The sequence below is a fragment of the Notolabrus celidotus genome, chromosome 11, assembly GCF_009762535.1.
Source record: "Notolabrus celidotus isolate fNotCel1 chromosome 11, fNotCel1.pri, whole genome shotgun sequence".
NCBI lineage: Eukaryota > Metazoa > Chordata > Actinopteri > Labriformes > Labridae > Notolabrus > Notolabrus celidotus.
In genome coordinates this window covers 22,943,886-22,957,006 of record NC_048282.1, presented here as the reverse complement: position 1 = coordinate 22,957,006, position 13,121 = coordinate 22,943,886, and the positions used below count along the sequence as shown (strand labels likewise).

Sequence of the window (13,121 nt, the reverse complement as noted above, 5' to 3'; positions counted from 1 at the left end):
ACGTATTTCCAGAGACTGAGCATGGTTGTAAAACGTAAACACTCACGCCACACCGCGTCACAGAAACACTGACAAAAAGATGGAGACAGACGCTGTCAGTGCTCACTACAAACAGGCCGTTAATGGGACAGGTCTGTCTGTGTGTGCAAGGGGGGTGATTATTCGAATAATTGTCAAATATATGCCAATGATTATCGAATAGTATTTTAGCTTGAAATGCCCATCCCTACTAACTACTTTGCAATAACTACTAGGTTCAATAAATCAAGGCTCCACCCAGTTTCCTGTGGTGGAATCACACATTCTGGCTCCAACAGTAACTCTACGGTTCATTTGGTCGCCTGTCTCTCCTGGGAAACATAGAAAAACCAGAGTCTACATCAGAGAGTGGAGTTGGGGACAGTTTACGTTAGCCAATAACTTGTGGCTGTGTCATTAGAATGATATGACAAGTTATTTATAAACATGACTAACCGTGGAATTAATTACAATTAATTTCATGACCTCATTCAACGAAATAGTGTTCATCCCAGTAGCGGTTTAACAATGAAGACAACAACTCCCATGAAACTGTGACATGACGGCATCTACGAGGTCTCTTCTGGATGTTTCTATTCCGGGTTAGGGTTAGGGTTTAGAGACCCCTTGCATCAAACTCAATAACCTGTGTCTTAAACTGAAATTCAATGCCTATCTATTCTAACTCACTTTGACCTTTTCAAAATAAAACTGGAGAGACGACATGGTTGAACTCGTCCACTCCAAACGACCAGAGGCAGAAGCCGACATATCTTCATTGTTGAGGTTCAAAAGTTAAAAACATCAGGGAATGCTGTCTTTTTTCTAACTTGCGGAAGCAGTAAGGTGTGGTGAAAGGCAATCTCAGTGGAACAATATTCTGTCTCAGTTTCTAGTCGCAGACATGAACAATAAGTTTATAATTACACCCTGATGTAGCAACAACTTTGCTGCACACTTCAAAACACACCTTTCAAAGGAGCGTGTCTGCAAGTGACTCAAGAACCTGTTAAACAGGAGCATCTGTATAACAGCACGTTTCACCCACTGTGACTTTACCCTGTCTGAAGTGACAAATGGATAAAGTGAAGACAGAGCATGCTGGTTCAGAAACAGAAAACTGTGATATTATTTTCTGTTTGTTCACAGGGATTATGCTCTAGGGATCTTACAAAAATGTCCACACTGCCACACCTGCAAGTAGGTGCAGCTGCAGCTGTTTGCTGCTGGAGTCAGGTCTTCTTCTTGCCTGCTGTGTGTGTGTGTGTGTGTCTCAGCACTCTGTCACAGCCTCTCTGTCGTTAACTCTCTCATTCAAAGGTTGGTGAATACTGACAAGTCCCTTTGCTGTCTCATAAACATGCACATGTTGCAGACAGATTGAGAACAGGGGAGAGAGGAACACTTGGTCTGTATAAAGGTCATCAACTGTTGGATGTCTTCAAACATCCGATCATTCATATCCCAAACTGACGCAGAGAAATTGGTCCATGCATTCATATCAACTCGGTTAGATTATTGTAACGCACTGTACGCAGGTCTATCCAAACAATCCATAGGACGGCTCCAACTCATTCAAAACACAGCCACCTGAATCCTGAGACACTTTTGATATTTGATCATATCACCCCGGTTCTCAAAACACTCCATTGGCTCCCAGTTCAATACAGAATCCCTTTCAAAATCATATTACTAGTCCATAAAACCTTCAATGGTTCAGCTCCTCAGTACATCTCTGACTTGCTCACAGTGTATAACCTGACCCGGATCCTTAGGTCAGCAGTAGGAATACTTTTAAGTGTACCCAGAGTCAAATCAAAGTCTGGTGAAGGGGCCTTCAGCTACTGTGGTCCTTCTCTCTGGAACAAGCTGCCTGCTGACCTCAGGTCCATCACTACTGTCTCCACTTTTAAAAAAAGACTCAAACATATTTATTTTCTAAAGTGTATGAATGATGTAATGAGTGTTGTGACTGGCAGCATGTGTTTGTTTGCTGTTTGCTGTGTTTGATGTTGATGTTGGGTGTATATATTGTTTTTTTTGTGTTTTAATGTTTTTATGTTTTTAATTCTCCATGTAAAGCACATTGAGCTTACTTTTAATGCAATGTGCTTTATAAATAAAATTGCTATTGCTATTTATGTTTTCCATTAGTACTGACCTGTAGGCTGTTGGCATGGTTGCACAGCACAGCACAGCATGCCCATTAAGTGACTGCATTAATGAGAAAATCAGAAAACAGACACAGAGCACACACTTCTTCTGTCTTATGCATGATACACCAGAAGAAATATTCTGTTTTGGGTATACATGAGGAACCATCACGTCATTCAATCACTTTTACAGTACCAGCACTGTGTGCAGGTTGGAAATCAAATGTAATATGGTTATCAACTATCCATTTGGGCTTCCCAGGTGTTCTTCTTTTTGTTGCTGTTATTGATGTTGTTTGATTTAACTAGTATCCTATCAAAGTTCATAAATCTCCTATTGTGACAACTTTTTACTGCAGCCAGTCCGCTGCAGGAGCCTTAAATCTTTTGGCATCACTTTTGGGGAGCTGACATGACATCCGTTGTTTATACAGTCTATGTGTTAAACCAATAAAGCTAGTAAAGTGCTATCTTATCTACTGCAAAGATAGCCGTGCAGTCCTTTATCACAAACACTGTAATGACTTGACATGATAACAGACATTAACAGTCTCTTACAAAGTTCATATAAGGACTCTAAGATGGGCTTCCTTCGGGTCTTGCAGAGTAAAAAAAGAAATAAAACTTCTAAAAATGGCCTGACAGAAAAGGGGTCAATCACATCACAGTCTTGATGTCTACACGCACACACATTTACACACCAACACACACAACTGCAGCGCCGTCTTAGCTGAAGCCTTCGCAGCAGCAGGACCCACACATGACCACCATTAGGAAAATCAATGTGACACTCTGGCAGGCTGGGAACAGGCCTGAAGCTTCTGAATGGCCTGGAACTGAGTCATGCTGTCTCTCTCTCACACACACAGTAACAGGATGAGACAGAGAGATGGAGGAGGAGAGAGATAAACGGGATGTTAGAGATGGGTGCTTACAGGAATTCTCAAGACGTTGGGTGACTGGTCTTTTGGTCACCTTGAGGAATGTAAACAGCTAAATTCTTGGACTAGAGGTGGGCTGATACTTCAAATGGGCTGATATCATTTATTAACTTGAGTTAACACAGCACCTTAGCCAGATTGATCAGCCCCTCAGATGATGTCTGGAAATAACAGATCAGCAACATACAACTCAAATCAGCAATGGTAATTTTAGATGTATAGATGCCCTTTCTTTGTACCAATACCACAGCCTTACATTTTGGGTATTAACCATAGACTATATAAATAATGGATGTCGTATCCGTGACGTCACCCATCTGTTTCTGAAGCCGATCATCGGTGGGAGCCATATTGGAAATTTTGAACTCAACCTATAACTGCTGCTGAGCAAGTGTGACGTAAAGAGGCAGTCTTTGAGCCTCCTTGCCAACAGCTAGTGTTCATCCCCCGTACCGTGTTTGCCGATTAAGATAGTGAGCCATCCAGACTACACTCGTTTTTTGTACCAGGCGGTAAACATGTTCATTTCTGCTGTAAAGATCGCCTTTTTTAATTAGTGTGTATGTGGTTTCTGGTACTTCCAGAGCCAGCCTCAAGTGGACACTCAAGGATCTGCTGTTTTTAACACTTCCACATTGGCTTCAATTCTCACGGACTGAGGTTGCCACTTGGTATTAGCTGAAACAGAGTTACATTTTGATACCATTGTTTGAGTAAATAGCTATATGTGGGAAATTCCTGGATCACTCTTTCATGTGCATGGCAAAATCAAGTACACATAAGAGTTGCTTTCTTAAATTGCACAACAAAATATGACAGATTTACACATATTGTGAATATCAGCATTGCAAGTTTAGAGCAGCTTCCACAGCAGGCACATGCAGCAACTTCTATTTAACACCTGCCTCTTAATCTTTATCACCAGTATAACCTCTAAGGGCGATGACCAACTTTTTTGGCTTCTGGTGTAGCCAACGGTCAGCAATAAAGGACTTGTGGTCAAGGTTTATTTTTCTGTGGGTTGCCTTTGTTTGCAGTCATTTTATGAAAACAGAAGTTAACAGTCAAGCATGTGAAGGTTCTCAGTCATCAAGGTCATTCTAAGCTTGATCCAAAAAGTTTCAAGACGTTTCACCTCTCCTCCAGCTTCTTCAGTTCTTACTCTAATAGCCTCTAATAGTCATTAGTGTGCTAAGGTAGTCACAATGGGTCATTAGTAGAGTTACCTTTTCAGATCAAGCTTAAAGTTTACAATCAACAACTGTTTACACAGAAATGTATTCGTACATATTCACGTCACCAAGGCTTTGTGAAGCCCAGCAATGGTGGTTGCCATATTGGAAATGCTGACTCAACTTTTGGTCACCCCAGTGACCAAGGTGAAGCTGAGGCGAGTTCACCTGTGAGTCCATGCATAGCTTTTAACCTTCATATGATCAAAACAGATTAGTTATAGAAAACTGTAAAATGCTTAAGTCTGCTGTAAAAATGGGCATTTAAACATGGTTGGTAATGGGGCTACCATGCTTTACGTGCCAGCCTAACTTGAGGAACTGCAGTTTTTGGTACTTCAACATTGGCCTCATTTCACTATACCAGAGGTAGCCAAAGGTTCCTGACGTGGTAGGCACACATCAACATACACATACAACTAAACTGGACAAAGAAACTGAATAGATTGGCCCATGATAAGCTACACTGTCAATAATACACAGTCAAGCTATTGATTTTTTTGGACAGTAATGGATTAATAAATGAGAATGTTATCTGATACGTGCAAACCAAGTCCAGGCGGAAGTGTTATAAACTGCAGTTCATCGAGCGCCTGCTGGAGGCTGGCTGCCGAAACACCGGAAACCACATACACACCAATTCAAAAAAGACGATCTTTACAGCAGAAATAAACATGTTTAAAGCCTGGTACAAAAAACAGTTCAGGTCTGAGCAAGGGAACACTGTAGCTGTTGGCGAGGAGGCTCAAAGCCTGTCTCTTTACGTCACAATAGCTTGACTGAAGTTAGGTTGCGTTCAGCATTTCCAATATGGCTCCCGCTGACGATTGGCTTCAAAAAACAGCGCTTCAGAAACAGATGGGTGACGTCACGGATACTACGTCCATTATTCATACAGTCTATGGTGCAAACCTCTGGCAAAAAAATCTATTCATGGTCAGAAAAAGCAGCACCAAAGTCGCCTTCAAAGGATGGATTATGCTTTATGTTTTGTTCAAAGCTCCTGTGACTTAGATTAAACTCTCCAGACATTGCTCCGCCTGGATGACTGAGCTCAACCTTCACATCATAATCAGCTACTATTTCTCACCATATGCGAAGTTAACAGACTTAGTCTGCATTACTCCCCCATTAACTGAAAGAGTAACAGGCCAAGCTTGCAAGGACTTAGAGCCATCATCTAACTTCATAAAAGTCAGGGTGAGAAACAGTGAGGTTGTGTGAGCTCAGAAAAGCAGGAATAAGGGGGAACCGGGGAGATAGTATTCTCACCGTCCTCCTCCCTCACTCCCTGGGCTCTGTGTTTATCTAACACAGAGGGGGAGGTGTTTACATTGGCCTGGTTAAACACAGACAGGCCCAATAGCTTTTGTTAATAATAAATAACCTAAACAGCCCGCCGGGGCGTCCATGCTTGAGCGTAGAGCTGGCACGCGTGGACCACCATTGTTTCCATGCATCTGCGGAGGAGACTGATTCAGATCACATTCAGAGTGTGAGGATGGAAAGTTCATGTCGTTGGAAAACAAATCCTGAAGATGGAGGTGGAACCGAAACTTAAAGGAATGCGATCTATTTCACCGCGGTTTATTTGTGATGTGGTTTGTTTTGAATAGATCCTGCAATGATTTGATGTAGGCAGCATTAAACCCTTTTTGACTCTCCCACTGTAAACATAAAAATAAGCATTAGAGAGTGCACAGACTGTGGATTCCCATGTGGAAGGAATAGAGGGGGAAAAAATAGATATACAGTATTTCATCTGATGGCAGAAGCAGGGAGTGCTGGAGTCCTGTGAGTGTGTATGTGTGTGTTGGGGAGTGGGGAGGGAGCAGAGATTGATCTTGGACAGTGTGGGAGAAAAAGAGGGAAGTGCAAAATAAGAGCACGGCCTTGGGAACGAGTGTGTGTGTGTGTGTGTGTGTGTGTGTGTGTGTGTGTGTGTGTGTGTGTGTGTGTGTGTGTGTGTGTGTGTGAGGGGGGAGAGAGAAACGATACACCGCTGGACTGCCGGAAAAGGAAAGCCAGCCAGGAGGACGGCAGATCGATTCCTCCCCCGAGTCCTGCAACAAACACCCCCTCTCTCTCTTTTTCTTCTCACTGCATAGCTCACCTCTGCTGCAGCCTGATATCGTCCCCATGTGCACTTCATCTCTATCACTCTCTCTATTACACCCTCCCCCCCTTCTTTGTCTGCATGCTATAGCACTTTATTCCACAGGCCTCAGCTGTGAAACATCTTAAGAATCAGACTATTTTTCTATGGAGTTTGGTTCACACAGTAACTCATTGTGGTTATAAATGGAAGGAATATTAAGCCAGACGTCCCAGATCTGTCATCTCCTCAAACACATAACACATGAACAATGATGTGGACACGGCGATTACAGAATGCAGAGTGGGTTTAAGAAGAAAGAACAACAAGAAGAGCCCCTCCTTTGTGACTGTGGTGGAACAAAAACTGCAGCCGAGAGAGATGCATCTTGTAATTAAAAATATCTCTGCGAGAGAAACCACACAGTGACACACACTCTTCATCAAACACCTACAGCCTCTGAGACAGATGGACACAGAGCAGTACACACTTTCAACACAACTACATGAGCTTGGCATTGCACACACTCTCATCCACTACACACGGGAAATTTTTATGGTCACACAAATTTCACTAAAGTAAGGAGGAAGATAAAAACCTTCTCTTCATATCACCATGATCAAAACTTACACGTTTGATTTCCAGCCAGGTGACAAAGTGTGTGTTTTGGTGTGTGTGTGTGTGTGTGTGTGTGTGTGTCTGAGTGTAAGTGGGCCTGCATCAGATTGGGGCAGTCGTGAGGTCACAGCTCTCTCTCTCTCCTTCTCTCTCCGGGTTTGGCACGGCTTAGCTCCTATTCTTGCCGTGTCAGCTCTACACCATTAAAGCTCCTCTCAGAGACTTTCTCAAAGAAGAGCCCTAACTAGCAAAGCAAAAACTCCTGGCTTTGTTTTGGACTTCACACAGGCCCTTCTTGCAGCTGCCCTGTTGACAGCTGGCTAAAGCATTTTGGAATTCAAATCCTGAGGGCAATGCAAGCCGTGGCCGTTTGGAAACAACTTGAGGAAAACCGCAGATAGTTCTTAATAAAGAAGACAGAGAGTGAGCCTTTGTGTCTGAGAGATTCACTTACCAGTAGCTGAAACCCCCTGCATCTTGCACAAACTTCTCCCCCGGTCTTTCTCTGCTGTTTCCGTCGTTTACCTCGGGAGAAACTGGCAACAGCGGCGACTACTCCACTACTTCTTCAGAGCTCCCCTTTTTCCCCTCTTCGCTGAAGATTCAAACCCTACTGCGCACACTCCATGGTTACTTCAATGACATTTTTAACCCGAGTCATTTTAATTTGAAAGATAAGAGCAGCGTAGTCCCGTCATGTAGTCCTCCTCTCTCCTCCCTCTTTCACAAAGTCTTTCCTCTGTGCCGCGCCGCTGTAAAAAGAGAAAGCGCGCTCCTTACGCTTGGAGCGCGCACGAGAACTCCATTCATTGAGCGTGATGCTGGATATGAAGATTAGTATTGGAAAGTCACAAAAACCAACTTACTTGAATCCTGTAGTAGCACACTACATGGCTTTGGAAAACATATGAAGAGTTAATTTGCAAAAACAGATAACATATACATTTTCAAAAAAACATGTTTCTTACATTTCTTTTTGATATAGATCCTAATAAAGTTACATTTTCAAGATATTTCTTATTATTAAAGTCATTTTGACTTAGTCAAAGCCACCCAACCTCAGTTGATTGATCATACCAAAAGTTAGCATTAGAAAAAATATGTTTTTGAAAAAAAATTTAAATTTAAAAAAGTGAGTTAGCTGTTTTTGCAAACGAACTCTTCATATGTTACTGTGTTACATTGAGTTTTCGTGTCTACTTTAATTCGTGTGTGGGCCATTCTTTGTCATAGAAGTTGTATTTTCAGTGCTGATACGCCCCCCGGCTCACGAGCAGGACATGGGTCGTCACGTGTCGTGCAGCCATGAGAAGGATGAGTCCTATTTCAGGATACATCTCTGCTTTGAAAGCTGCACAGCTGCCTATTAGTGTGGAAAAAATGGAGACTAACAGCCAGGCGCTCTTTGTTGCCATGCCAGGGCCCAGGCTTGCTCCTGATCTCTTCATTGATTCTGTTGAGTCCTCACTCAGCTGCTGTCAGCTGTCTCTCTGAATCATAGTACACACAATAAGGAACTGGCAGACTGAGGAAACAAGACTTGGATCTGCAGACTGTCAAAGTCATAAAATGTAGATTCATTTGTTTGCGGTTGTCCTGTTTATTCAAAGTTCAAAGTCTGATGGTATATTACAGTACGCTATATTAGTTCACTCTTTGTCAGTGGTGTAGTTCTTTACATGCTCTTGTGGTCAGCTGTTTGACCTCTAATCTTTTAGTGCCTGCAGTGTTTGTCAGTAATATTCATCTTCAAAACTATTTATTTTTCTTGAGCATTTTTTTGGTTCTACCTTACTCTTCTACTCCTCTGTGTTTCAGATGCTGAAGTATTTGTTCCCATCAAGACATATTTTAGAAAAATAAACATAATTTGCTTCTAAAATGCAATAAAAAGTTGCATATCAAAGCAGTAGTTCCCAAACTTTTTTGCTTGTGACGCTTTAAGAAATGTAGCGTAAATTTTTGCCTTGTTGGATTTCTTTATGAGCTGTTTGTATATTAGCCAAAAGATGGTTAATAGCTTCTCTATGAGTCCATATAAGATTAGTTATTCAGTAATTAACTAAAAAGTGGCATTGTTAGAAAAAAATCACAACATGGATAGAAATTATTCGCTTGTAACCATCATTAATCATCTCCTCACATCTTATTTTATAACCCTGAAGATTAGGACCATTTTTAGGTTTTGAACCACTTGACACAAGAAGTTAACACGCTTCTACTTGCCTGGTTAAAACAGGAAAATGTTACACAACAATGCATGTATAATGTCATAATCTGAAAGTCACAGGATCTGAAAAATAAACTACCTTTCTGATGATTCTTCTGCACAAAAGTTTCAAATGTTTTGGGGAGATTTTGATGTAGTTTACTTTGGTTTATGTTGGCGTATTAGCTTTGATTATGACACTAGTGTTGGTCCATCTCCAGGGGTGTTTCTGGTGATTGCATCCCTCCTTTTCCATATCTGTGTCCGTGCAGCCCCCCTTCTTCTTTTGTGAAACACGTGTCAGCTCAGCCACGCGTCATTAACCCCTTTTGTGGCTGCACGCTTTTCATCTGCCTCAGAACAACACAGACAACAGCAGGGCGTCTAATGATAATGGCTCCCTGTGCTGGCTATTGACCACCTCTTAGACCTGTACTCCTCTCTAATAAGCTGTATCTATAAATCACCTCCTCCCTTTCTTAGACCAGCTGTGCAGTCATCAAATGAAATTCAAAACATGACTTTCATTTTGCAGATGTAAACATATACAGAAATAGTAGAACATCTCCCCTCTTTGGCTTTAAATGTTTCCTCTTTTGCTTCAGCAAATCATCCAGAACATGCCACTGCTGAGTCTGAGAGGCCGCGTATTTTGTGGATGACTGAACTTGGGCTTTTTTATTTTATTTTTTATAGACCAGGGGCCCTGGAGCCCCTGTTAGTGCCTCTGAGTGCATGGAGCTGCCTGTCAGCCTGTCTGGGAGCATGCTGGTCCACAGAAAGCAGAACACCAAACAGCCCCATGGGATACATCCTCTCCTCCGCTTCCCTGGGGCTCCTCCCCTTATAAGCACATAAAAACATTGAAGCAGCATTCACACAGAGGGAGAAAGGAGGAAAAAAGAGGAAGAGGTGGGGGACTTAAAGGAAAATGAGGAAAAAAAGATAATTTAGCTATGTGTAAGGTGAGCATCCAAGCTGAAGGTGAGGTGTGAAAGTTGACACACAGAAGTGTGAGATGAGCTTTCAAACCCTCACAGTGTAAATGCTCCAATCATATGATCACACATGACAAAAAGGGTGCCAGTCAAAGTCTTCCCTTCTTTTTAGGTGTTAATTAAAGCCTCACACTGATTGAGTTTACACCTTGTGTATTGACGCAGACGATACCGCAGTAGCATGCTTTCTTATGGACCACACCAAGAGTTTCAGGGAGATCTAACATGAGTCACAGGAGGGAGGACACTCACACCCTGAGTCTAGTGTCAGGAGTCAGGAATGTTTGAATGCATCATGAGGCACACTACACAGGGCAGAAATTGGTCCTATGTGGCGTTACTCCTGCTCTAGTGGATCTGTTTCTGTTTGTGTGTGTGTGTTAGAAGAGATCCATGTGAGGCATGTGTGTGTGTGGTGATGTTAGATCAGCTGATCCGTGCTCTGTGTCCCTTCAGGCTCCACATGGATTCATCACATGACAGCTCAGCCTGACACGCATAAAGAAGAGTCTGTGTATGTGCAAACACACACTCTGACTCTTTTAAGGCCTGCAGCAGACCTTGAAATGACTTAGTTTGGGAGAGAAGCTGCTCGTGTAGACTTCATAAACTGTATTATAGTGACCTCAAGTGGTGGAATTTGATAGTGCATCATGACAGATCTGAAACATCTGCTGTGCTGTATAATCAGCACCTGCATATTAATAGAGCAGCTCTGATGCCATGGAATGAGGCCCACTGACCCATATTTCCTCTGCCAGATGAGCCCTGTGTAGAGAAGGGATATAAAAGGAGACGGGTACCGACAAAGGCTTCACTGTTATCCTGGTGATGTCACTCAAATGACCTCTCCCCTCTGGCTCTCATTATTAATACTCTGTCATTAAAATTCAATCAGAGAGCCAGATGGTTGGTTGGTTTCAGTTGATATAACATGCTCAGCAACAGCATCGTAATAGTGTGTGTCATTAGTGTTTCTGACTCCAAATTATGATTACTCTTGCATGACTGAGAGCTGTTGTGTTGTAGTTTTATTGTATGATAAGTTGTAGAGATTTACAGATTTAAAGATTATATATTTTTCATAATACAAATGATATTTCATGCATTATTGTGAACATTTCACTTGATTTGCTTCAGTAATCAACTTGTTTCCTCAATGGCTCCGAAGGGAACTTTTAAAACTAGCAATAAAAAAAATTGCTTGGGTTGCATTATTTGAAATTTAGCATGCAGACTGTTTTGGTGCTTGACAAACAGGACCTAAATATTAAATCTGCACACCGCTTCAGCTTGGACATTTCTTTGCTAATTTGTCATGTGTTGCCCATTACTGTACTTCATGCCATTTTACTGATCGAGCTCAATTAAGATGATATTCAATTTAGGGCTTTATTCCAATGTAAGTTTCCATTCAATAATTCTAAAGGTGTCACTATAGTCTTAAAGTCACTTACCTCTGTGATGCCAGATTAGTGGTGATTTTGGTGTTTAGGGATGAGTCTGATCTTTCTTTCTTTTTTTTGATAGCACAGCTGAAGAGAGACAGGAAACAGGGGGAGTAGAGCAGGGATTCCCAAAGTGTGGGTCTGAAGTAGTGGTGGTAGATTGGACAAGGTTAAAAAAAACTCCCCAAAAAACAACAGTATGTACCAACACACCTCACAACATCACATTTTTATCCTTTGCTTTATAAAAGGCGACAGGACTCAGTGCCTCTTATTTATTCATTTATTTTTTTTTTATTTCAAAGGACCATGCATATTAATTAACACTTCTGTAAATATGCCAGAGTTAGCCAAAAGGCTAGTTTAGTCCGTAGTCTCCCTAAAAAGATCAAGATTAAACAAAGATAAAATAGAGTAAAATAAGATAAAAATAAGAAGGTAGAGGAGAAACCAAAACACAAACAAACAAACAAACAAACATACAAACAAAAAAGAGAAGAAAAGAAAGGCTTCATTCTGGGTCTATAATATTTGTTAAAAGGCAGTGAGTGAGCTTATTAATTGTGAAGAATCTTTTTTTTGTATCATAATCAGATATAGCCCAACAGCCCAATTGACTCCATTCAATAGAAAAATATCAGATATTTTGCATCAGATATTATTATTATTTTGGCATGATTACATGAGTTTCAGATTATCCTTTCCTTTATCTTAATTTGAATGAAGTGGCTGTCCAACAGAGAGATTGATTGAGAAAACCTCTTTGCATTTGTTCATGCTGACTGTGGTCTTTTCAAAAATACATTTGCTCTTACACTGAATCTACAGCCACTGTTTCTGCGTGACGAATAGAATAATTCTTGTAACACTTGCATCATTATTAATATCTGCATTACTCCTTAAATATATTAAACTGGGACTACTGTATTAACTGTGTCTGGGTGATTATTTGACTGAGGAGATATTTGAACTTGAAAGCACTATTGTTTTTGTGTTTGAGGTCCTGCTATCTGTTTACATATATTGTTATTGAGGTCTTTCCCTTCATGTATCATTGATATGTTCATTCAGAGCAATAAGGATATTAAAAGAGGACTTGAACTTGGACATCTCGGACAAAACTCCAACAGTAATTAGAATGTATGCATCCCTTCTGAATGTAAGTATGGGGTGTATCTAAAATGACTTAGCAGTAGTTGTGCTTCATTCTAAGCATCTAGAGAAGGAAATCTGAATGTAGCATTAATTGTGTAGATCGCCTGCCTCCAGAGCTAAGACAGGAAGTGCTGGGTGTACCAAAAGGTCAGAAGAAACTGGCTGTGAGCAGTGCGTGGGTGTATCTCCAGAAGGCAGGGAGAGAGATGGGGGAGGAAAAGATATGGGACACAGAGAGGCTGAGCAGAGAGACA

The 13,121-nt window shown here is 41.4% G+C and overlaps 1 protein-coding gene across 1 annotated transcript in view; it reads right to left on the bottom strand.

Annotated features, from left to right (window-relative positions):
- fgd (faciogenital dysplasia) overlaps positions 1-7,825 on the bottom strand; it is a 72,806-nt gene extending 64,981 nt beyond the window's left edge. Inside the window, exon 1 of the mRNA XM_034696632.1 lies at positions 7,512-7,825. Coding sequence (XP_034552523.1) covers positions 7,512-7,533 — 22 coding nt within the window. The 5' untranslated portion in view covers positions 7,534-7,825. The remainder of the gene's footprint in view (positions 1-7,511) is intronic.
- Positions 7,826-13,121: the final 5,296 nt, after the last annotated feature.